The 25972-nt window shown below is 40.9% G+C and overlaps 1 protein-coding gene across 1 annotated transcript in view; it reads right to left on the reverse strand.

Annotated features, from left to right (window-relative positions):
* Positions 1 to 1280: 1280 nt before the first annotated feature.
* Positions 1281 to 25972, reverse strand: part of ncapg2 (non-SMC condensin II complex subunit G2) — a 75278-nt gene continuing 50586 nt past the window's right edge. The window contains exons 20-28 of the mRNA XM_033044556.1: positions 23982 to 24098; positions 20496 to 20642; positions 19516 to 19615; positions 17578 to 17768; positions 15794 to 15937; positions 9180 to 9283; positions 4441 to 4541; positions 2912 to 3017; positions 1281 to 1760 (exon numbers count right to left, since the gene is read on the reverse strand). Of these exons, the coding sequence (XP_032900447.1) occupies positions 1709 to 1760; positions 2912 to 3017; positions 4441 to 4541; positions 9180 to 9283; positions 15794 to 15937; positions 17578 to 17768; positions 19516 to 19615; positions 20496 to 20642; positions 23982 to 24098 (1062 nt within the window). The 3' untranslated portion in view covers positions 1281 to 1708. The remainder of the gene's footprint in view (positions 1761 to 2911; positions 3018 to 4440; positions 4542 to 9179; positions 9284 to 15793; positions 15938 to 17577; positions 17769 to 19515; positions 19616 to 20495; positions 20643 to 23981; positions 24099 to 25972) is intronic.

Consider the following 25972-nt stretch of genomic DNA (forward strand, 5'->3'; position numbering starts at 1 on the left):
AATCAGAATCAGATTTTATGCGTCAAGTATATTTTGCAACATACGAGGAATTTCACTGGCCAGGTCAGTCATACAATTAAAAGCAACAGACTCAAAAACACATTTTAACATGAACATCCACCACAGTGAACCTCGCGTCGGGGCTGGTCGAACCTTCTACGGTGTTGGAGCTCCCGACTTGCCTCTCCCGAGAATGCGACCCCTTGATGGTAAGTCCGCAGGCCGCGGTGGGAGCGATCCCAGGCAAGGGATCCGCTCCGATGTTAAGTCCGCGCCCTGCGGTGGAGCTCACGACAGTCCGAGGAGGCCTCCAGCTCCAGTGATGGTAGGCTGCAGAGCCCGGAGAATGTGATCCGAAAAATGATCACATCTCCGGGAAGGTAAGAGCTTGAAAAAAAGTTTCCCCCGATCCCGCCCCCCTAAAACAAACCGAAGTACATTAAATCAAACTTTTAACAAACACTACAAATAACAAAGGATGAAAAAAACGAACAGACTGCCAGCAGGGCTGGCCATCTCCCCGGCGACCCTGGTGGTTAAACTAGTAAAACTCAGCCCCCAGTAAAACTAGTTAAACTAGTAACTAGTTAAACTCAGCCCCTGGTGAGAAGCTAGTGCGACTTGGGTGGGGGAGGGATAGAGAGAGAGGGAATGCCGGGGCTACCTGAAGTGAGAGAAATCAATATTCATACCATTGGGCTGTAAGCTGCCCAAGCAAAATATGAGATGCTATTCCTCCAATTTGCATTTAGCCTCACTCTGACAATGGAGGAGACCTAGGACAGAAGGAGGTCTGTAGGAATGGGAAGGAGAATTGGAGTATCCAGCAACCGGGAGATCAGGTAGGTTCAGGCGGGCTGAGCGAAGGTGTTCCGTGAAACGATCGCCCAGTCTGCGTTTGGTCTCGCCGATGTATAAGAGTCCACATCCTGAACTAATACAGTATATGAGGTTGGAGGAGGTGCAAGTGAGATGAGGTTGGACGGGGTGCAAGTGGCTATAAAATAGTCCCAGTTGTGTAGTAACATCTCTATTGTCTTTGTCCATTATAGGCACTGCAGTGTTCTCAGTAAACAATACCACAATTTTACCTATCCATCTTCCTTCCCTATCCCGCCTTAACACCTTTTATCTTGCTTTAACACCTTATTTCAAAGCTTAGTGTATTCAATATTTGTGTTTTTAGTTTGGAAAATTGGGAGGCAAGGAACAGAAAAAGGAGCAAGGCTGATAACTGAGGGATCAGGGTGAGAGACACAAGGAAGACACATGCAAAGATGTACATATATATATGATTTCAATTTATTTACAAATTACAGGGTTTACAGCAAATTAATTGTTACAAGTTTTACATAATATCATGTTTTGCATAATATATAATTACTATATGATGTTCTCTTTAAAATATTGTGTCTGTTTCAGTGACATCTCCTGGCGGACACTGCAGTCCAAAATCAAAGGAGAACATTTCATTACTTTTAACTCCAAGAAAAAAAGCTTTTCTTCCCCCCAGACAAAAAAATGCAGCATGTCCGTTCATATCTCAGTTCCTGATTCATTCTAATTGGCAGATATTTACATATGACAAATGCAATTTCCAATTACATCAGACCAACTTTACATCTTGCAAAATAGGGAGAAAAATATTGTGCTGCTTGAATACATCAATTTTCCTCTCTGCTGATAGGGAAGGTACACTCACAATATTTCACAGCTGTAAGAGATCATCCAGATGTTTCTTTGAAGACAAGTACAAGGTCCTGCAATAGAGGAAAATCCATCAACATACTTTTTAGTGCATTTCAGCTAAATTATATTTAGCAATGGCACCAACATGCTATCATGACTACCTAATCTATTTTAGTTTAGCAAACACAATAGAAAAATACAAATTAATGGGGAGCAGGCCATGTGGCCTTTTGAGTCATTCAATGATTACTACCATTTACCTTATCTTTTACCTTGTTTCAACTTTTCTGTCAGAATCGTGCATGTCCATCAGTCAAAGGAGCAAAAGTAAGCCATTTGCACGCACATGCAAATTTAGGAACTGCTTCTTCCCTGCTGTTATCAGACTACTGAACAGTCCTTTTTATAAGCCAAGGATGTTGTCCTGATCTTCTAACGTACCTCATTGCAGCCCTTTTTCTGTAACTGTAATGCTGCAATACTATGTTCTGCACTCTGGGGTTTTTCTCTTTGCACTAACTGTTGTACTTGTGTATGGCTCTATTGTACTCATATAGTATGATTTGACTGGATAACAAACAGGCAAGAGTTTTCATAGTCTCAGGGTACATGTGATAATAATAAACCTATAATGCAAATTAATAAACCTGCTATGGTCAACAAATAGATAGGCATGCCAGGTTCAGCTAGCACACAAGATATATACATTTTTTAAGGGGCATACATTTGTTATAGGTTAGACAACATAACTGTCTTAAAATGTCTTTTTCATGCTTTTGGCATTGAATTTCTTCAGGCTGCTGAATGATGCCTCAACGGTACAGCCTTGTGACTAAGTTCATGTAATTGCATACCAATGGAAGTCAGTTTAACAACGTATTCAAAACTTTAAAATGGTATGGATAATTTATCACACGGATTAGTATTACTAGTAAAACTGGAAGACAGTAGCAGCAAATATGCATTGTAATAAACTGGTTGTACTGTGAGACAGAGGGGGATTAGAACCATTTCCATCATGATCCATAGATCCAGATTTTGATGGCATTATTTGTTACATAGAGAGAAATCCGGTATCCAAAATGCAGCCAGCAGGTTATTATTTGACATTTACATTTAATTGATATCCAAGTTCCATTTCCTCTGCAAATGCAGTTGCCAGCTTTTCAATAAAGACATGGTTTAAAATACGTAAAATTATTTTCCACGTTATTAAACATACCTGTCAATGTCGCTCAACTCTGATACAAGTCCACTGAAAAGCTGAAGCTTCCTGTGAATGACTGTCGCTGTGCCTTTGATTGCATCTCTTTTCACATTCACTTTACCTGCACAGTTAAGTTGGATTTTAGAACCGAAAGCGGCAAATGGGCTACCCTGCTCTCCGATTTTGCTTTATAACATCAATTCAGTAATAAACAACTTCATAAAGGTGACATTTCAGGTAAAATATTATGCGCCATTGGATGTGAAGGGGATCAATATTGATAAGGAAAGCCAAAGATATTACATATAAATTATTGGCACTTTTACCACTTCAAAAAGTTTGTTTTCAATTATCACACTTGGAGGCTTCTCATGAGCTGTTTTGCTTTTAAGGTAATGACAATAGATTATAGAAATATGGGAGTGGGCCCAGAATATTCCAGACAAATAAAGAGCCAGCATGCTTTGGATCTATTGTGCCTTAACCTTCTGAACCAGCCTATCGTGGGGGATGTTTGTCAGAAGCCTTACTAAAGTCCATATATACCTACTATGAACTTTGATGTTTAAGAAAGAACTACGGATGCTGGAAAAATCAAAGGTAGACATAAATGCTGAAGTAACTCAGCGGGTGAGGCAGCAGTCAGTCTGAAGATGGGTCTCGACCTAAAACGTCGCCTATTCCTTCGTTCCCTAGATGCTGCCTCAGTCGCTGAGTTACTCCAGCATTTTTGTCTACCTATGAACTTTGATGTAGTCATTTGGCCTACTGGGTCCATGCTGGCTCCCAGGCGAGCAATGCATTAGTGCCACTCCACTTATTTCCCTTGTACACCTGAAACTTATTCTTGCCAACACATGCTCATCAGCTTCAATTTGATTCTTCTTGCCAATCTTCTATACTAAGGGTTAGTTCGCAGTAGCAAATTAGCCTACCGGCAATATCTTTAGGATGTCGAAACAAACTGGAGCACCCAGAGAAAATCTATGCTGTCCCGGAGAGAACATACAAGCACATCACAGAATGCACCCAAGATCAAGATGGCACATTGATCCCAGAATCTGAGATCAGTATTATCCACTTCACCATCCGGCCAACCCTTATACTATTTGACACCCGTTCAATATTTCTTATCGTCTAATAGTCATATGAATCAAGGCACTTAATGATGCACACTCAACAAGTAAAGTGACCACTTTTATTAAATTGATGTTTTTCTCAATAGATAGTCCAAATGGCCCATTACCAATGTACATTTGCTGTAATTTTTTGTGGCACTTTCTTTAATAACAATACCAATGATGAAAAAGGGAGGATAGTTATGCCAAGTCTTAACTGAAAAGGTAATTTGAACAGTTTTAAAGTCTAATTCTATCCTATGAATTAATTCAGCCCATCAAGTCTGCTCCGCTATTCAATCATGGCTGCTCTATCTCTCCCTCCTAACCCCATTCTCCTGCCTTCTCCCCATAACCCCCGACACCACTAGATTAAAATTTAGTCAATATTTGTTCATGTTGCCCTCATCAATATCCAAAACTCACCTCTATTAAGTGCGAGAAGGAAGTGAAGAGCAGCTACCAATCCCACCATTCCTTGTACGACTTCAGAATTTATGCATTCTACTAACTCATTTAAAAACGACCTAAAGACACGGGAAATAGTTAAGGTCAGCAGTGCCGCGTTGAAACTATGTTTAAAAACAGACACCATTTCAATGACAAAAAAAACATTTTACTGCAGATGCTGGAATCACAAGTTAAAAAACATATTGCTGGAAGAACTCAGTGGGTCAGGCAGCATCTGTGGAGAGAAATGTACTTTGATGGTTGTAGTAGTATTATTCATGAAGCTGGTGATGTAGGTCCTGTATGATGTTAGCAGCGAGAAGAGGGCATGCCCAAATAATTGAAACTCCAATCAGGATACATTTTACAGTGCATCCGTACGAGTTTGCTCATGTTATTTGGTAACATGCCAAATCTTTAAATTTCTAAGGCAGTAGGCATACTGACGAGCTTTCTTCCTGTTTATATCTACGTGTCCGGGACATGTCATCCGAGATGTCAATTCCCAAGAATTTGACGTTGTCAACTCTTTCCACCCTCGACCCACCAATGAAAACTGGCACGTGGCCTCTCTACTTCCCCTTTCTGAAGTGAACAATTAGTTCTTTAGTTTTGTTGGTCGTCGTTGATGTGGTCCTATGCACCAACTCATTACCACTTCAGAAACGGCCAAAAACAGTGGTGTTTGTTGGGTGAATTTGTTGATGGCATTGGAGCTGTACTTAGCCACACTCCTGAGTGTAAAGAGACACGAACAGTAGGCTAAGGGCACAGTCTTGAGAGACACCCGTGTTGATGGTCCGTGAGATGTCCGCACAGATCGAGGTTAGCCAATGTCAAAGGAAGTCAAGGATCCCGATGCAAAATGTGATACAGAGACCCAGCTTGAAGCTTGGTGATGAGTCGGACGGGATGATTGTGTTGAATGCCAAGCTGTAGTCAACAAAGAGCAGCTTGACATGTATTCTTGTTATCCAGATGGCGCAGAGCAGAATAGAAAGTCAGTGAGATGACATCTGCTGTTGATCTAGTGTGCTAATAGGCAAATTGAAGTTGTTCAAAGGTCAGTTTATTGTCACGTGTACCAATTAAGGTACAGTGAAACCCAAATTACCATTCTAGGTCATTTCTGAGGCAGTACCTGATTTATGCTATAACCAACCTAAGTGCATCATTACAGTGGATTTAAGTGCTCCCAGTTGGTAATAATTAAGCCAGGTCACCATGCAATTCTTGGACACCAACATAATTTATGTCCTTTTGAAGCAGATGGAAACCTCAGACCGCAGAAGCAAGAGGTTGAAGATATCCTATAATGCTGTTCCTTCGCAACTCCTGAGATTTGGGTTTGATTTTATCCGAGTTATTGGCCATGCAGAGTTTGTATGTTCTATTGGTGACCACATAGGTTTCCTCAGAGCCCTCGTTTCCTTTAACAGCTCAAAGATATGCTGGAAGATTCATTTGCAACGGTAGATTCTCTCTTTGGGAAGATTTATCACAAAAAGAATCAAAATGTCATGTGTGAGAGAATAAACTGCAGTAGAGGAGTCAGGAGAGAAGTCATATTGCCTGTCATTCAGAGATAAAGATGATGGAAATGCTCTGATGGGGGAAATCAGAGTGCGTAAATTGCCACAGAATATCCAGCCTCAAATACATTAGGTACAAGAGCATATTAATGTGGCCGATCTAATTATGCTTCAAGTGAATACTGATCCCAAGGTTGATGCTGAAACAGGTCTCAGTTATAGTAATACTATTAAAAGAGAATAGGTGATTAAACTGTCCGTTGTTAGAGGTCACTGCCTGACACGTGACCTTTTATTGACCCACATTTGAATGTTGTCCAGGCCTAGCTGAATGAAGACAGGGACTGCAACATTGCTGAGGGATTGCCGATGGCATTGAACACTCCTGCTTCTGACCTTATGACAGGTCATTGAGGAAGCAACTGAAGGGGGTTGAGTCCAATATACTGTCCTGTGGAACTACTGCAAAATGTCCTCAAGAACCACAACCATCTTCATTTGTGCAAGATACAAATGCAACCATTGAGTATTTTGCCCTTGATGATTTTGGTATTACCAGGTCTTCATTGCCACAAATGCTGCCTTGATGTTAATGGCAGTCATTATCACCTTGCCCCTGGAATTTTAACACACCAATCCACGTTCCACCCACGGTTGTGATGAGATGTGGAACGTGGTCCTGGTGAAACCCAATGCGGGCATGGGCAAACACATTACTGGAAAATAGGTTCCACCAAATAATACCATCCCAGGACACCCCCGTTCACTTTGCTGAAGATTAAAGGTATACCAATAAGCAGAAATTAGACAGATTGGATTTGTTCTGCATTTTATGAACAGAATATACCCTGGACATTTTTGCACATTGTTGTGTTGTCATTGTTGTAACTATACGGGAACTGTTTGGCTAGAATCACAGCTAGTTCTAGAGTGCAGGGTTCAGCACTACTGTTGCATGGAAAAATAGCTGCTCCTGCTCCCTATGGTGATTGATTTTAAAAGGAGTGAATAGAATTGTCTTAAGATTGGCTTCTGTGATGGCAAGGATCGCAGGAGGAAGGAATACAGATTTAATCACCCACTCAACCATTCTGGCTGAACAAATCTGCAAATGTTTCTGTCGTGTGATTAGCACATATGTTGGGTTTTACTTTCATTGAGAAGGGGAATGGATGTTCCTGAAGCCTCCTACATAGAAACATAGAAAATAGGTGCAGGAGTAGGCCATTCGGCCCTTCGAGCCTGCACCGCCATTCAATATGATCATGGCTGATCATCCAACTCAGTATCCTGTACCTGCCTTCTCTCCATACCCCCTGATCACTTTAGCCACAAGGGCCACATCTAACTCCCTCTTAAATATAGCCAATGAACTGGCCTCAACTACCTTCTGTGGCAGAGAATTCCAGAGATTCACCACTCTCTGTGTGAAAAATGTTTTCCTCATCTCGGTCCTAAAAGATTTCCCTTCTCCTTAAACTGTGACCCCTTGTTCTGGACTTCCCCAACATAGGGAACAATCTTCCTGCATCTAGCCTGTCCAACCCCTTAAGAATTTTGTAAGTTTCTATAAGATCCCCCCTCAATCTTCTAAATTCTAGCGAGTACAAACCGAGTCTATCCAGTCTTTCTTCATATGAAAGTCCTGACATCCCAGGAATCAGTCTGGTGAACCTTCTCTGTACTCCCTCTATGGCAAGAATGTCCTTCCACAGATTAGGAGACCAAAACTGTACGCAATACTCCAGGTGTGGTCTCACCAAGACCCTGTACAACTGCAGTAGAACCTCCCTGCTCCTATACTCAAATCCTTTTGCTATGAATGCTAACATATCATTCGCCTTTTTCACTGCCTGCTGCACCTGCATGCCTACTTTTAATGACTGGTGTACCATGACACCCAGGTCTCGTTGCATCTCCCCCTTTCCTAATCGGACACCATTCAGATAATAGTCTACTTTCCTGTTTTTGCCACCAAAGTGGATAACCTCACTAACTGTTTAATTGTCTACCACCATTCACAACAAGATGTGGTAGGAGTGCAGAGCGATGATTTATTCCACTGGCTGTAAAATTAAATAATAGAACATCTTTATCTTAGCTGCACGTAATTTCTCAGCCAGGCCAGTTTACAGGTCTAGAGTATCTTGAAAGAAAAGATACAGATCTTCAGGCTGTAATAAACAGACGAATGGAAAAGAAAATAGAGTATAAGAAATCTGGCATCAATATCAGCTCGAAAATCTGAATACTATGTTCATGTTGAGGGGGCAAGTGGGATGCAAGAAGAAACTGTTCTTAGAATGTCAACCTTTCCACTTGTAATGTGTGCCTAATAGTCTGCACTGTTGTTAGGCACCCATTGATGTTAGGGCATGCAGGTGCACCTTCCCTTCTGTTAGCCCTCATTGCTCCTGGCCACATGCCATCGAGCCCTGCAAAGGGAAATGTACAAGTTAGTGTTGTGTCATCTATTTGGATGGTATGGCTATCATGGTTGAATTTCTGAGTGTGAAGCTTTTAGTGTGCCACAGAGATGAAGAAGGAAAAATATAAACGTTAACAGCCCAGATTGATTCTGCTTGACCAGTGAGTGGTAAATTGAGCAGTGTGCGAGACAAGAGGTTAGGTAATGATGAATTGAAATGCAGTCAGTGATCTAATCTACTTAACCATACCCAAGCCTTGCCTCCTGACTTTCCACAACTGCAAATACCCATTCTCGCTGTCTTTCAAGTGTGCAGCTGAAGGGACTTGCTCAATGCAGGACTACTCTCCTTGCTCCTCCCTGAGTATTAGTGTAATGTGAGATCTTGAAGTCCATTCTCTCAATAGTGTGCCATCTTTTAATATTTCATAGATCAGATTCAATTCCTACATCATTGTCAGTAATCAACTACAAAGTACCGTTGTTAAGAGGTGGGGGTCAGCTTTAAGCGGCAGAGTACAATATTAATTGGATCCATGCACTCAGGATGTTAACCCACATCTAGTCAAACAATTACATTCATGGTGATGTAGGCATGCTACCATCGTTCGAAACAACAGGTTAGGGTTAATGGCATTCTTCTTTCATTGGTGCAATTCAATCGTGTTCAAACAAAAAGAAAAACAGTAATGTTACCAAGAGGCAAACAATAACTATCCATTCACTAGTCACATCATTTATTAGTTTACGCTTACCTTATTACACGAGGGTATTTCATTACAATAGACAGCAAGTAGCTTGAAATTACTGGCAGTTCAGCAGCGGCTTCTGGTGGAGAAATATCATCCGCGTCCGAGTTCTGAATTTGAAAACAGATGTTGAAGAATCAGATGCAAGAAGTAGTCTTCTAATTTCATAGTAACCTCTAAGTAACCATGTTCATGGCATCTATAACTAAACATTGAAAATAACTGAGAGCTAAAGAAACAGCAGATGCTGGTATCTTAAGCAAAACACAAAATGCAGGAGGAACTCAGCAGTGAAGCCCCTGTCCCACTTTCACGACCTAATTGGCGACCTCTGTCGAGTTTGCCCTTGACTCATACTTGCAGCATGGTCGTCACGAGGTTGTAGGAGGTCTTAGGTAGGTCGTAGCAGGCCGTGATGCTAGTCGTAGGTACTCGTGACATCAAGTAGGTCGGGAGGTTTTTCTAGCCTGATGAAAAATGTCCATGAGTAAAAAAGGTCGTGAATTAGGTAATGATAGTGGGACAGGCCTTTAAGGCAGCATCTGTGGAGGGAATGGACAGTCAATGTTTTGGGTTAGGATCCTGATTCAGACAAAATCAGTCTTAAGAGGATCCCCTTCTGAAATGTCGTCTGTTCATTCCTTCCACAGAAGCTGCCTAACTGGCAGAATTCCTCCAGCATTTTATGTTTTATCCAAAATGACATATTTTTGGTAACTTGGGGAGATCATTTTGCTTTCAAAGAAAATTAAACTATTACACCTAATTGATCAATTCTCACTGATCAAGACAGAAGAAATGTCTATGCACAATTCTCAAACCATTAAAAAAAATTCTACATATTTTAAACAATAAAGATACAGAATTACATAGGATAGGATATATTACTACAAACAGATCCAATTGCCACTATGATTTTTATAACTAAAACCAGCATAGAAATACATTTTATTCAAACGCGACCGATGTCTTTTTGCATACATTGAAAACTTACAGGCAATACCCACATTACAGCGAAACAGATCATGGAAATTTGCCCTTGCAGAATTCACAAATCAATACCCAAAACTTTAAGGAAATAAAATGTGCTCTCAGGGAATTTGTGGGAGAAAAAAAGTAAATATTTTTTGTTGGCATATGCGCAGATGATGTAACCTTGTGTTATGGAAAATCGTGATACGACTGTTTTTGAGGATTGCAAGCATCCTCCGCTCACTCCATAATGCAGGGGTCACCTGTAGTTAGATCTTGTATAACATTATGTTGCCTTAGGTAATCCTCCCCAAAAAAGTATAGATTGCTTCCAATTTGACTGAGGAGGCCAATGTGGAAATCATACTCTTTCACTGATAAGGCTGAGATGCACGATGGGGTGTGCCTGGGTATTCTGTGCTCCTTCCACTACTTACATTCCTGATGCATATACTCAAGGTTTTCAATACTTGAAGTCCACCATAAACCAACAGCAACAAAGAGAGCTTTGGCTTCTATGCCAAGAAAGATTTGATGAGAATGACCAGAAGAATCAAGAAGCTAATTATCCACAGAAACTCCACCATTTTTCGAGATAAAATAAACTGTTCTACTAACTTCCTGTGGCAGAGATCCAGTAGAAGAGCCATGTTCCAAAGAAGTGATGCAGGAAATACTCATAAGAGGCTCAGCAACTCAGTAATAGTTGCGATTCTTCAGCACTGTCAGGCTTAAACACACCAGTCCATTGAAATCCAAGAACATAAATGAACTAATCGAGAAGAGAAAGTCAGCATCTGCTGAAAAAAAGACCACTAAACTATGACAACTAGCACCCTCAACTCCATTTCACATGGTCCATTCAGTCCTAAGTACTGCAATTCCTGACCAAAAAGTAATCAAAAAAGATTTAGGGTTACTATTGTCACATGTACGGTGAAAAGCTTTGCTATCCAATCATCTCAGTTATTACTGTACATAAATACAATCAAGCAAAATTCAAGTGCGACAGGTAGAGCGAAGATAGATTGCAGAATCAGTTCAAGGTTTCAAGGCCAGTTTATTGTCACATGTACCAGTTAAGGTACAGTGAAATTTGAGTTACCATACAGCCATACTAAGTGAAAAGTAACAAGACACACAACCATGTAAAAGTTAACATAAACATCCATCACAGTGGATTCCACATTCCTCACTGTGATGGAAGGCAATCAAGTTCAATCTTCTTCCTCTTTGTTCGCCCGCAGTCGGGGCAGTCAAACCATCCGTAGGCAGACGATCGAAGCCTCCGTCAGGGTGATCGAAACTCCAGCGTCGGGGCGGTTGAAACTCTGTCCGTGGCATGGAGCTCCCCAGTTGGCCTCTTCTTATCAGAGACCGCAGGCTTCACGCTGTTAAGGTCCACAGGCCCCGCGGTTGGAGCTTCGATCCCCAACAAAGGGACCGCAAGCTCCACGATGTTAAAGTCCCGCAGACTCCCACTGCTTGGAGCGCCTGTCGGTCTCCAGGAAAGGCCGCCAACTCCACGATGGTAGGCCACAGTAGGGATGGAGATACGATACGGGGGAAAAAAATAAATCACATCACCGTCGAGATAAGAGATTGAATGAAAAGTTTCCGCCAAACCCACCACCCCCCCCCACATAAAAGAAACCAAGGAACACTAAAATATACTTTTTAACACATACTAAAAATAACAAAAAGGACAGACAGACTGTTGGCGAGGCAGCCACTTCTTGTGTAGTGAAATACTGCCAAAAAGTCCAATTACACAATGAGGTAGGTAGGAGAATTGGGACTGTACCCTAGCTTACGGAAGGTTCATTCAAAAGCCCGATAGCAGAGGGGAACAAGCTGTTCCTCTCAAGGTTTGTGGGTCAAAAAGTCAAAGAACCAGTGGCGGGGAGGGGGGGGGGGGGTTGCTGATTGCTCGGTCCAGGAATTTGTAAATTAGTTTGGATGGGATTATGGTATTGAAGAAGAGCTATTTTTGATAGTTAAGTAAGTAAGTTTATTGGCCAAGTATTCACATACAAGGAATTTGCCTTGGTGCTCCGCCCACAAGTAACAACATGACATACAGTGACAGTTACGAATGACTCAGAAAACACTAAACATTAATAATAATAAAACATCAATGATAAAACACCATTGATCAAGCATGTGAACCAACAAAATACCAGATCAAAGGGAGACTACAGATTTTTGGCTGTTGAGTAGGGCAACTACTCGTGGATAAAAACTGTTTTTATGTCTGGCTGTGGCAGCTTTGATAGTCCGGAGTCGCCTTCCAGAGGGAAGTGATTCAAAGAGTTTGTGGCCAGGGTGAGAGGGTTCAGAGATGATCTTGCCCGCTCGCTTACTGGCCCTTGCAGTGTACAGTTCATCAATGGAGTGAAGGTTGCAGCCAATAATCTTTTCTGCTGATCGGACGATTCGCTGCAGCCTCTGGACGTTGTGCTTGGTGGCTGAGCCAAACCAAACCATGATGGAGAAGGTGAGAACAGACTCTACGATGGCCGTGTAGAATTGGACCATCATTGTCTGTGGCAGATAGTGCTTCCTCAGCTGCCGCAGGAAGTTAGTAGTTTAACATTGGAGTTCTTGTCTATGTGTTCCAGAGATGAGTTTCGGGCTCGGTCTGCTGTGGACCTGTTGTGATGGTAAGCAAACTGCAGTGGTTCAAGGCTGGCTGGGAGGCTGATGTTAATGTGCACATCACCGGTCCATCAAAGTACGTTAGAGCCACTAGATGGTAATCACTAAGGCATGTTACCGTACGTTTCTAAGGCACCAGGATAATAGTGGTCTTCTTACATCAGATGGGAACCCTAAAATGGGAGAAGTGAGGGATCGAAGATATCCACGAATACCTCTGCCAGTTGGTCCGCACAGATCCTGAGCCCACGACTGGGGTTCCCTCCAGGCCAGTTGCTTTCCACGGATTCGCTCTCAGGAAGGCCAAACTCACGTCTGCCACAGTAATCAATGGTACAGGAGCACCTGAGACTGATGGGTGATTGACATCCCTCCATTGGCCTTCCATTCAAAGTGTAGAATGCCTTGAGATCATTGTTGCCTGCAATATTGCCTGATTTTGTTTTATTGCTCTTATAGTTTGCAAGACTCGGGTCTCCAGCTTGGTCTGGAATTCTCTCTTGACATCTTAATGGCTCTGTGGAGGTCATAGATTTCTTGAACTGCTGGGGATCATTTGACTTGAACACCGCAGACTTTGGACTTCACCTGGGAGTGAACCTTGCAGGTCATCCAGTTTCCAGATGAGGGCATAAATATAATCTTCTTTGGTACACAGTCCTCTACACATTTGCTGAAGGTTAGACACGGAAGCTAATATCCCAACTAAAATGAAAATAACAAAACCTTGGAAGATGACCATATTCCCACTGAAGCTTTATATATTTGTTTTAATCGGGGTGAAGAACATTAGTCACAAATACGCACTTTGCAGTCTACATCTGGGAAGAGGATAATTCTCCAGGAACTTCAGAGAAGCTGCAGAAGTGACCATATTCAAGAAAGATGGTATGTCACAGCTAGACCAGGTTCCCTCGTTTATGATGAAAGTTAGGAGCACATTCTCAAAAATGGTAAAAAACAAAACAAAAAACAATGGGCCAAGAGGTTTGGTGACTCATGATAATTCATTGTTCCATTTACTCAACACAACACAATCTAGGTAACACCACTCAAAGAGATTGTACTCATCTGCAATTGCAACAGTACATTTATAAATAGATTACAATTTCCAACATATTTTTCTGGCAGTAAGGGATAGGAAGTGGTGGTTTTAATTTATACAAATACTGCTTTACAGTGGAAATTAGGCAAGAACTTAGTTTCGATATACAGCTATGAAACAGGTCTTTCGGCACACCAAATCTACACTGACCATCGATCACCTGTTTTATATTAGTTCCGTGTTATCTCACTTTCCCATCCATTCCCTACACATTTGAAACAGTTTTACAAGACCAATTAACCAACAAACCCGTATGTCTTTGGGACATGGGAGGAAACTCAAACTCCCGGTGAAAACCCACATGGTCACAGGGAGAACGTGCAAACTACACACAGATAGTATCTGAGGACAGGATCAAACCTGGGTCTCCAGTGTTGAAGCAGCAGGTCTATTCGCTGCAGCATTGGACTGCCCAACTTGAAAAGAGGCATACTCGTAGCCACATTGGTTTACATGCACAATGGTATCCATTTATCATCGTCACATGTACCAAGATAGTGTAAAACATTTGTTCAGGGTGCTTGCCAGGCATGTCATATCATACACGAGTGCAATCCTACCCTTGCACGAGTACAAGTGGTGCAAAAAGAGAAAGAATTGTACAGAATACAGTGCTTCAGCCACAGAGAAAATGCAGATAAAATAATAAAAGATAGATTGAAAGATCGGGAATGCATCCTGAGCATGAGGTTCATTCAAGAGTCCGATAACAGTGGGGAAGGAACTGTTGGTGAATCTGGTGGTATGCGTTTTCAAGTTGTACTTTCGGCCCGTCAGGAAGGAGGGAAAAGATAATGACCAGAGCATGAGTGGTCCTTCATTATGTTGGCTGCTTTCCCAAGGCAGCATGAAGTGTAGGTAGAGTCAATGGGAGAAGGCTGGTTTGAGTAATGAACTGGACTGCATGTACACATATTTCTGCAATTTCTTAAGTGTTACAATTAATTTCCTTACAAGCCATGCCCTGGAGCAGCTTTCAATCATTACAATACTCTCCTGCAACTTTCTCCCTTTCGAAGTGAGCATAGAAAACAATGAACACACCCAGATGCGGGGCACCGTTGTCACGCGCTACTACCTGGTATTGCTTTATAGGAAGTAATGGTGTACAAGCTCTGCTGCCTATTATCTGTCTGATCGTTCAGTTTATACCGAAAGCATCTTTTCGTTTTCTTGATGTCTTTATTGAGGTTGGTCCCAGACGTCATATGTGACCCTGTAACGCTAAACGTAAAACTTGAATGCTTGAGATGTCATCCTCAGTACGTTATGGACCTCCTAGTTCATCCAAGGCTTCTGGTTAGGGAACACTCGGATGGTCTTGTGGGAACACTCCTCTGCACATTTCCTTATGAAGTCGTTGGCATATTCAGTCAGGTCCGTTGCTGAGTCCTCAAACACCGCCTAGTCTACCGATGCCAAGCCGGCATGAAGTCATTCCTCTGCCTCTCATGACCAGCTCTGTACAATCCTCAGCACTGGAGTACACTTTTCAGTCACAGCCTACACACAGAAAGTAAGAGCACAACCAGGTGGTCTGATTTTTCAAAGGGAGGGCTTGGGGCAAAACGATAGGCATATGTGATGGTGAAATAGCAGTGGTCGAGTGTTAGATCCTCTTGTGTTACAGGAGATGCGCTGATGGTAGTATGGAAGATAAACAAATGAACTCTCAACAATCAGGAAGATTGTCAGATTTTCATGTGGACTAAGATGATAGATGTTAATGAGTTTGTGTGGAAGAATGAGCAGGTTGGGGCAACATCACTCTACTGAATTCTTGTGACTTTATTTTGCCCAATGGGCCACAATTTGTCAAAATAAACCACAGGGTGTGCCTGACAAGCAAGTCACCCATGACAATGAAACCCTTCTTCAGACTCACCTTTTTTATAGCATAAACAGTTTCAGCCAGCATTACAGCCAGAAGTGTTGAGAGCATCTCTTGATGGATTGCTTCATGGACACCATGCCAGTTCTCAACAGTGCTGATGAATTCTCCAAGAACCAACTGAATAGAAGACAGAACCTTCACAAAAAAGTCACATTTCTATTATTTGAGTGGACGTCTGAATGGTTCAAAATAGAGTTAATAATACACTGGCACAATTAGTCCCATTTAATTTTGCTCTGACTTTGATTGATCTAACTGTTCCATGCTGTTTATAATTTTTTCATCTGTACAGCACCAATTCATTTTGGCCCCATCTGAACAAATTGCTAATTTAACGATTTTTATGAAGTTAATTTTGATTTAATTAATAGTCACCACACTCCCACTGTACTTATATATCTGTTCTGAAATACCCTTTGTCCATTTTCTGTTAACTTTCCATAGTTTGTCTTTTCAAAATTCTATTAAACTTTATTGGTTTATTAACGACAACTATCTCATCATAAAGTGTTCAACTGAAGCAACCTAGTTCACCACATTCATTCTTGTGGAGCATTGAGGCCTACTTTTAGACGAACATCATGAAAAGCAGCATCAATGCAAGACTATTATTCCCCTGTGTAGGAAGGAACTGCAGATGCTGGTTTAAACCGAAGATAGACACAAAAACTGGAGTAACTCAGCGGGTCAGGCAGCATCTCAAAATCATAATCATACTTTATTAGCCAAGTATGTTTTGCAACATACGACGAATTTGATGTGCCATATAGTCATACCATTAAAAAGCCACAAAACACACAAAATACATTTTAACATGAACATCCACCAGTGACTTCTCCACATACCTCGCTGTGAAAGAAGGCGGAAAAAAAAGTTAAATCTCTTCCCTTCTTTGTTCTTCCACGGACGGGGCCTCGAGACTTCCGTTGATGGGACAATCTTGGCTCCTGTAGACGGCAGTTGGGCCCTCCGCATTAGGGCGATCTAGTTCCTGCATCGGGAGGGGATGTCAGCTCCCCGTGCCGGGCGATCGACCTCGGATCGGGATGGGTCAAACCTTCTGCGTCGTTTGGAGCTTCCCGACATTGGTCTCTACCCGAGACTGCGAGCTCCTCGAAGTTAAAATCAGCAGGCCGCGGTTGGAGCATCGATCCCAGGCAAGGGATCGGCTCTGATGGTAAGTCCACGTCCCCGCGGTGGGGCTCAATGTCAGTCCCGAGCAAGACCGCCATCTCCATGATGTTAGGCCGCAGAGCGACCGGAGATACGATCCGGAAAACAATCGCATCTCCGTCAAGGTAAAAGATTGAAAAAGTTTCCCCCAACCCCCTCCCCCACATAAAACAAATAGAGAACATTAACACAAACTTTTAAAATACACTAAAAATGACAAAAGAGACGAAAAGTCAGACTGTTGGCGAGGCTGTCATTCTGCGGCGCTCCCTGGTGGTATCTCTGGAGAAAGGGATTAGATGAAATTTCAGGGTCGAGATCCTTCTTCAGACTGCTCTGGACCCAAAACGTCACCTGTTCCTTTTCTCCAGAGAAGCTATCTGACCCGCTGTGTTACTCCAGCTTTTTGTGTCTATCTTCACTATTATTCCCCTATTGTTTCCCTAATTGTTGCTTTGCATGGAAATATCAGAAGCTTGAAAATTTAAATTAATAACTACATATCAAATAAATAATTTGACAATTCACTGAAAATTATAATCAACCTCGACATTTTAGGTCACTTAATAAGCAAAGAATAAAATAAGAACATAAATTTATACCTGCAGAACTTCATCCTGATTCTTTTTTGAACTACGAGCCACGATTTCCAAAATTTTGTGGAATACTTTTTGGCTAATGTTAAGTACTTCTTTAGTTTTTTCACTGGTACTGTAGATATCTTGAGATAGGCAGTTCACCGCAATCTCTTTCAGAATGGATAATACTAACGGTAAACTGAAGATTCCCTTTTCTGAACAATGGATCAGAAGTAGGAAAGAGAAAACAATTCACAACCAAGATTCTGAAATATAGCACCTCTTATATTATTATATTTGAAGTCATGATCAACTGCGAAAATTACATTGATGCTAAAATTACAAATGCATGCATGAGGCTTTTCAATAAAATTTAAAAGTCACATGCATAGTATAATAATGCAGTCGATTTCAACTTTCAAAATTCAAATTTTGAAGTTTTGAAATTCAAGAAATTATAGGTCAAATACTAAAAATTAATCCTTCTCATTATAAATGTTTAAAAGCAAGCCATTTCTGGTTTAGATTCCATTAGGCTAAATCATGCATAGTTGCAATCAATAGTTCAGCCAAATATCAACCAATGTTTAATGCAACTTGGAAAATCGCACATGATTATCGATATGTGCAAGTCCAAAGTAAGCTGGAGGCTAGATATCCCACTATCTGACCTTTCATCCAGCTACCCAACTAACCAAATCTAGCAATGTAGCAATGACATGCTGAAGAGAAGGATCAGATGCAATTTGCTTTCAGTCCATCAGCTGTACATCAGGGAGTGTTGCAGACAAACAGCATCCTCATGAATGTTGATGTTGACTCAGGGGAATATCACGTTATTCCATTTTCACGAGTTCTCACTACCTTACGTCTGATTGGGAAACCAAGAACAATTCGGCATACACTTACTTCTACACTTCTTTGTGGAAGTAAGGAAAGGACAAAGGGGATAGAGTCCAGTTGGCTGAGTCCTTTAGTCCCTTGGACCTTTGAGGATTTGAGCTGATCGTGGAAACAAGAGTGGCAGCTGGTTCGTATCATTTATTTTACCTACAACTTTTTATACCTTCCAATCCACAGGAAAATATTCAAATCTATGGAAGTTTGGGAAATGATAATCGGACCTTCATCCAAAACTCAAATTTGATCATCGGGTCTTTGGCCCTTGGTTTTGTCAACTTTTCAGGTATTTTATTTAACTGCTTACTTCTTTGTTTCTGGTAGGTTATTATTAAGTCTTATTCACAGACAAAATGCGATTGTCTAATGCCGCCATCCCCCCCATACCCCACTATAAATTATCCTCTTTGTCTCGATACAACCCAGGTTTGCTCTCAGAAAGTCTTTCTTTTTAGGCGCCTACAACAGCTCTTATTGTCTGTTTTTTTATGTTTCCTGCCACTTTCATTCTACTTTTAGGTTAGTTTTAGTTCATAGATAAGGGAACAAGCCCTTCTGCCCACCAAGTCCACCCTACCAACAATTACCCATTCACACTAGTTCTATGTTATCTCACCTTCTCATCCACTATCACAAAGGGCAATTTCCAGAGGACAATAAACCTACCAACCCACATACAAGCTGCGCCACTGTGCCGCCCCTTTCTTTATTAATTTCTTCCTACTGCTTTGTGAGGTTCTGATGTGGCTCACAATTCTCAGGCTTGCTGTAATTTGGGCAATTCTGGAACTTGTTATTCCTTTGAATAGCCCATAGCTGCAGATTGAATGAAAACACAGGGGTCAGACTGAAACATACATAGGGGAAATATTAACAGCCTTTTTTCTTCTGTCACTGCTGTGTATTCTTACTAATGGTAATGATTTAGGAACGCAGATGTTCAACGATCCAGACATTGCCTCAGTTGTCTGCAGTCATACCTAGTGTGCTCAAATTAAGACACATGAAATAATGAGTTAAATAAACTATATAATACATTTTTAAGATATTATAATGCATTACCTGAATTCATCACAGCAACAGTAAAGCCCAACAACTGTGCCTGGAATTCTGCATCAGAGGCATCGACTGTAACAATATCCTTACAGACTGAAAGGTATGTCTATGTAAAGGAAATACATGATTGGTATTCTTATTCTGTTTTCATTTGAAAATATCAAGAAGCAGAAAAGACTTCAACCCTGAGGTACATTTGTTAGCATTAAATGGCATTATTTGTTCTGAAAGTTATTTTGAGAGAAAACTAGGAATGGAATTTGCCCACAAGACCTCCAACAAGACTGTAAAGAGAATACAAGGCATATCTGAGGCTACTAACAAGTTACAAGTCTTCAAAATGGAGACGAATCTTCAAATTTAAGCCTCAACTCTTCTAAATGGTAAACAGAATTCAATGATCCCCAATCCTCAGAAAATAACCGTGCCTCATCCCTCTCATAAATGGGCAACCCTTTTTTTAGTTATAACAATGATTCCAGTCTATATTCGCCCACAAGAGGAAAGATGTTCTCCAAATCCATCCTGTCAAGACACCTCAAGACATTATGCTTCAACTGACTTCTTGCACACAACTATTGACTTACAGAAGCCTACATTAACTTGAAGACTGGTAGAGGCTTTACCGTTATCTTATTTTTTAATAATCTGTGGAATCTATGCAATACACAAGGGAAAGAAGTCTGTGCTTGACATTTTTGATATATTCAGTCTTCATAACTTAAACAAAAATGATCAAATTTTTGGCTCACATTTAATATTTTCCGCAGTTCAACTTCAATACATGGCATACAAAGATAAAGAGAATAAATAAAATAATGGATCACACTGAGAATTCAATTGAGAACACCCAGCCAGATGCAGCTTAATTATCTGACCTCTCATTATGTTTTATATCATATTGAAAACAAAGGTTGCAATCAATGCAAAATAATGAACACGTAAAATTAAGTTTCAATTTCTGTAAGTAAGAATGGGAAACTTACATCAACCACTTGTTTTGCAATCTGGCTCTGATGCTCTGATGCCTCTATCTCCTTTCCTGGAATATGCATGAACTGCAACACGTTTTCATCAATCCAGCTTGCACTATCTTCAAGAATCAAAAGGTAAGTTCTATCTTTTGCATCCATCTGGAAACAACAATTGGAAAACAAGTGAGGTTTGGTGCTAAAAGGTTTTCCGTTAAAGTTGTAATATTCAAAATTGTCCTAACTCAAATGCATAACTTTGAAAATGATACTTTATTTTGGAGATGACAACATATTGGATATTGAACATAAATAAATAGCTATAATTTTCACTGGAGAAAATGACATTAGTGGCAGTCATACAGCAGGAACCCAGGCCCCTGGGACCAATTTGTCCATGCCAACCAATACATGATTTTAACAGTGGACGTTTCTGCAGTACCATTAAAAAACCTCAATGCACTATTAAAAAAAATAAGATGCAATGTATTTATAACATTCCCCATTTGCAGTAGGCTATCAGGCCACTGGAATGGGATGGCCAACATTTTATTCTACAATGCAAAATAATGGACTGGATCCTGTCCAATATGGCTCATGCCTCGATCTTGACTTTCCACCCTACCCACTTCCAATATTCCTCTCCTGTCATCCTTTTTGTGGTCATACTGCTCGTTATTTACTGCACACCTCCAAACATCCTCAAGACTTCAATGCAGCAATCTGACATTACTGCAAGGCTGTATCATGAACTCCTGGCAGCTTGTGCTGTCAGAAGGCAGCGTGCACTGTGTTTAAATGCTTCAGATAGTTGGGGGCATTTAGCAATAATGGAAATATATTTAAACAATATATTTTTAAAGAAATCGGATATAAACACATTCAACTGGATTAAAATTAAATGAAAATGTTAACATTATGTAAAGACACAACCCAATGAACTTCAATTACCTTCCCCAATGACATTGGTAACCCTTTCCAAATGAATGCCGCATGAGATACATCAATTATGAGTCATACGGACCTACAAGGCCAGTTAAGATCACTCGGTTCTTAATATGCAAAACCCGCCCTGGACTCAATGCAGAGTCCAATGGTAGAGCAAAATGTCCGATGCACAAACATGGATACCAGAAACTGGCTGACATATGGTGTGTAGATACAGGTCTACCAACAATTTGTTTGCACTTTTTGTTCCAGTGCCTTTCTGGATTATCAGTTTTGCCGGACCAACAGAGGTCACGGCCTCCGAGAAGAGGCCGCCAAGGGCTGAGATAACGACCCACAAAGTCGGCCACGAAGGTCAGCTATGGGAATGGATCTGGCTGGGTCACAGTTCCAGAATTCTGGCAGCAAGGACCAAATTAGATCCGGCGATCAGCCGTGGAAGTTGTCTATGGGAACGGAACAGCTGGCTCCGGCCGGGTCGGAGTTCCAGAACCCTGGCCATATGGGGGAAATTCAAACCGCCTATTGGCGCAGAAGTCCCGATGAGGTCCAAATTGGCCACCTCACCTGGCCCAGGCTTCGCATTTTCGGGAGGTGGAAGGAGGATTTCAAGTACGCTCTCGTAATTCTGTAAAGGAGGTGCCAGACCACCAGTTGCCGGAAAATTAGCGGTGGACCCGTAGCCGGGGAATTTTCAAATCATCAGCCCAATAATCATGATTATGCTCCTGCAATCTAAAGTTCACGATTACTTTAATTAGTCACTCATTGATTTCAGCTACCTAGGAATTTGAGAAACCAATGTCAAAATGTACTTTCCCTCAACAAAATCTAAATATCAAGAAACTAACACTCAAAATAGTGGATAAAATATATTTTGCAACTAATTCAACACTTAAGAACAGCATCACTGTGCGAAGAGCCCCAACCCAAAACGTTGCATGTGCATTCCCTTCCCAGATGCAGCCTGATCCACTGAGTTCCTCCAACTCTGTGTTTTGCTCAAGATTCTAGCATCTACAGTTTCCTGTACCTCCATCACCAGAGAAAATATGTGAAATAATCTTTATGTATTGCCAAGAATACCAGCTAATCATCCATTGGACTGATCAACACATCAGTGGCTCAACATTTAAGTAGTTGGAATCTTACTAATATTTAGATATTGAAAAGGTAGAGCAGCTGCCAGTCACACTACACAGACAAAGGAGCTTGCTTGTTAATTTAATGCCTAAATTATCTCATTGTTCCACCAACTGCACTTCTTACCTCTGCTACCTTAATTAACTTGCTTTGTCACTTCACTTCAGAATATGGGCCTTCAACCCAAAATATCAAATCTTTTTCTTTCCACAGATGTTACCTGACCTGCTGAGATTGTCCAACATTTTCTCTTTTCAAATTATGAACTAAAATTTTACGTGACAGGGAAATTAAATCCCTGTGATCTGCATGAATTAAGACTCAATGGTACAAGACAAAATATGTATACCAAGCATAGAGTAAATGTGCCTGTGGACAAAGGAAATGCAGGTTTCGCATAACAGGTTCAGTATCGTCTGCACTGACCTCTGGCTTTACATTTCACTTCTCTTCTCCCCTTACCCGATACCATTTTGTCTCCTTTTCATCTCACGTCTTTGCCAATCAACATCCCCCCTCTTTCGCCTGTGTCCACAGATTACTCGTCAACGTTTTGTATCGCCTCCCATCTCTTTTCCAGTTTTCTTCCCCTAAACAATTAGTCTGATGCAAGGAGCTGACCCAAATTATCGCCTATCCATTCCCTCCTCAGATGCTGCCTGACTTGAGTTACACCAGCATTGGGTTTGGCTATCTGTAAGCAAGTGCGTCTACAATAAGCATTTTACAAGTTATTCAGCCCACCGATTTTTCTGAATGTTATTCCCTGGCTATTTTAAAATGTTTGTTCAATACCATTGAATTTTGTTGGTCAACTCAACATAAATGTGGATTATGTTCCATATATTTACATTTTTTTTCCTGCTGATACTGTTCCCCAGTGTTTTTCTGCATTTTCAATTTAGGCGACCTCCTCATTTCAGCTGTTCAGATTAGGGAAATTCAGCCAAATGACCAAAAATTTAGTAAAATGTAATCACAATTTTTTTGTGGGGTATAAGTAAACAAGTGAATACATGTATATTTTCGAAGTTGATTGCTTGGCTGAAGTCACAGATTTGCATTATGGAAAATAGTGATGTCAATCGTTTTCTAGAAATGGTGCAGTGGGGAGGCGGAGTTGACTATATATACTTCTGCACAGAAAATAAAATAAAAACAATGAAGACTTTTAGTCAGTTATTATAACTTGGTCTTTGTGAAGTTTGCAAAAATCTGATCAAATACTGGCACTGTGATTTCTAGAACACGTCAAGCATCGAAACAAATGTTACCGAAGAAATTACATTAAGTTTGTAAAACACATTGGTGAAGCCACCTTGTGAATATCTTCAAGAGGAAAATTGCTTTTCCATTTTAAAACACGAACATTTACTGCTAAATCAATTTTCATTACAGCAACCCATTTACCTTAATATGTAAATGAATAGTTAATCGGCAATGCAAACTAAAAGCCCGGAGAGCTGTATCCAAACTTATGTCCTGAAGCATCACTTCTGAAGTGCTCAGAAAGGAAACCTGGAGTTCCTAGAAATCAATTTGAAGATGACATTAACTTAACAGTTCACACTGAAAGAACACAATAACAATTCATTGAAAAGAACACATATTAAACCTCCCCCAATAAAAGAAATCTGTGAAAAAGTTTAAACAAATGGGATAGTAAAAATATGTTTCTGTACGTCAAATCAGTATCAATGTATGAACCACGGCTGGGAAATCCATTCAACTTGGCACAGGTGTGAAGGGAAGCACATACTAAGGAGTCCAGCATATGTGCCATGATAAATGTTGCTTTTTTTTCCAGTATCCTCCTAGTTTTTCTTGGAAACAAGTTTGTGTCTGAATGTTTCCAACTAGGTTTCCTTTTCTGCCACAGCAATGAAATTATCCTAATGCCATTCTCAGTGACTGTGATGGTGCATCATTCCTCATCAACTGTTTATGGCCATTACCATTACTTCTCCAATATCTCATTTAGTGGGATTGCTCTCATTTGCTTCCACTAATCATAGTCAGAGCACTTCGTGAAACTTAATCACTATCTCAAAAGGTCGCACAACTCAATCCCTTAGGCCTTCTCTTCCTCGTCCATACTCAACACTTCGATAATACCCGAGGGAAAACTGTAGACAACTACCATCTGTCCTTTACCTTGATCTCTCCTATTGCTTCTGCATACACGAGACTTCTTTATACATACTACTGTAGATAAGCAACAAGATCCCCACAGTAAAATAATAGGAAGACTGAAAACATCATACATTACTACAAATTTACAACCATGTCTCCAAATACCCTTCTATTAATATTCACTCAGGCCGAACTAGATAGCTGCAATTTAACACCAAATTGAGATCATAATCATATGACACAGCAAGCCCTCCCCGCCTTAAGCAGTGCTCAGACAGCTTGCAGCCCTAACAATTTGCATGTCAGAAACACAGCTACGAACTGAGTTCCCGCATGGCAAATGCTGCCTGTAGAGATGGGTTGCGCCATAGGAATATTAAATTTTAGCTGGCCATGATATCCATCTCCTGTCATTTGCATGTACGGGCTGTACACAAGTTGGGTGTTTGTAATCTGGGGACAACATGTATTGTAATGGGCATTTATTGCCAACTCCACAAATGCATTAGCCTTTCCACCCACAACTATAGTCCACCTGCTACAGAAACTCTCATGCATTCAACTGACTAGCTCATTTATTTCAACATTCTCCCTGTTGACCTCCCATCTTTATTATGTTAACTATAATTGATCCAATCCGTCACTCCCTTTAATTTATTCTGCACTAAAGAGTGTTTTATTGCCATTTGTCCCAGATAGAACAATTACATTCTTAATTGCAGCATCATCTGTAAACAATATAACAAGATACAGCAGGGAAACAGGCCCTATATTATATTTACACAAACACACACCTACAAACACACAAATAGACATATAAACACTAATTGTGCAAAAAGACTAAACCAATGGTCCCAAGTCTATGTGGTTCGGAGTTATGTGGCAGTTGTAGTGTTTAATAACCTGATCGATTCAGGGAAAAGCTGTTCCTGAATATCAGAGTTTTCAGGCTTCTATATTTTTTTCCGATGGCTGATGCGGGTCTCCGACAGTGCTGGCTGCCTTTTTGAGACAGCGACTCCTGTAAATCCCTTCGAAGGTGGGAAGGTTCAGAGCCTGTGATGTTCTAGGCATTTTTGCAGTCTTTGTTCCTCGGCATTCAAGTTGCTGAACCAGGCCGTGATGCAATCAGTCAAGTTCAAGAGAGACCTCTATGACGTACCGAATCCCCACAATCTTCTCAGAGGCATTGTTTATAATTGCTGTTGCTGAGGTCCAGGAAAGAACTTCAGAAATATCCATTTGGTCAGTCGATCAATCTCACTTCT

Source organism: Amblyraja radiata, chromosome 2, assembly GCF_010909765.2.
Source record: "Amblyraja radiata isolate CabotCenter1 chromosome 2, sAmbRad1.1.pri, whole genome shotgun sequence".
NCBI lineage: Eukaryota > Metazoa > Chordata > Chondrichthyes > Rajiformes > Rajidae > Amblyraja > Amblyraja radiata.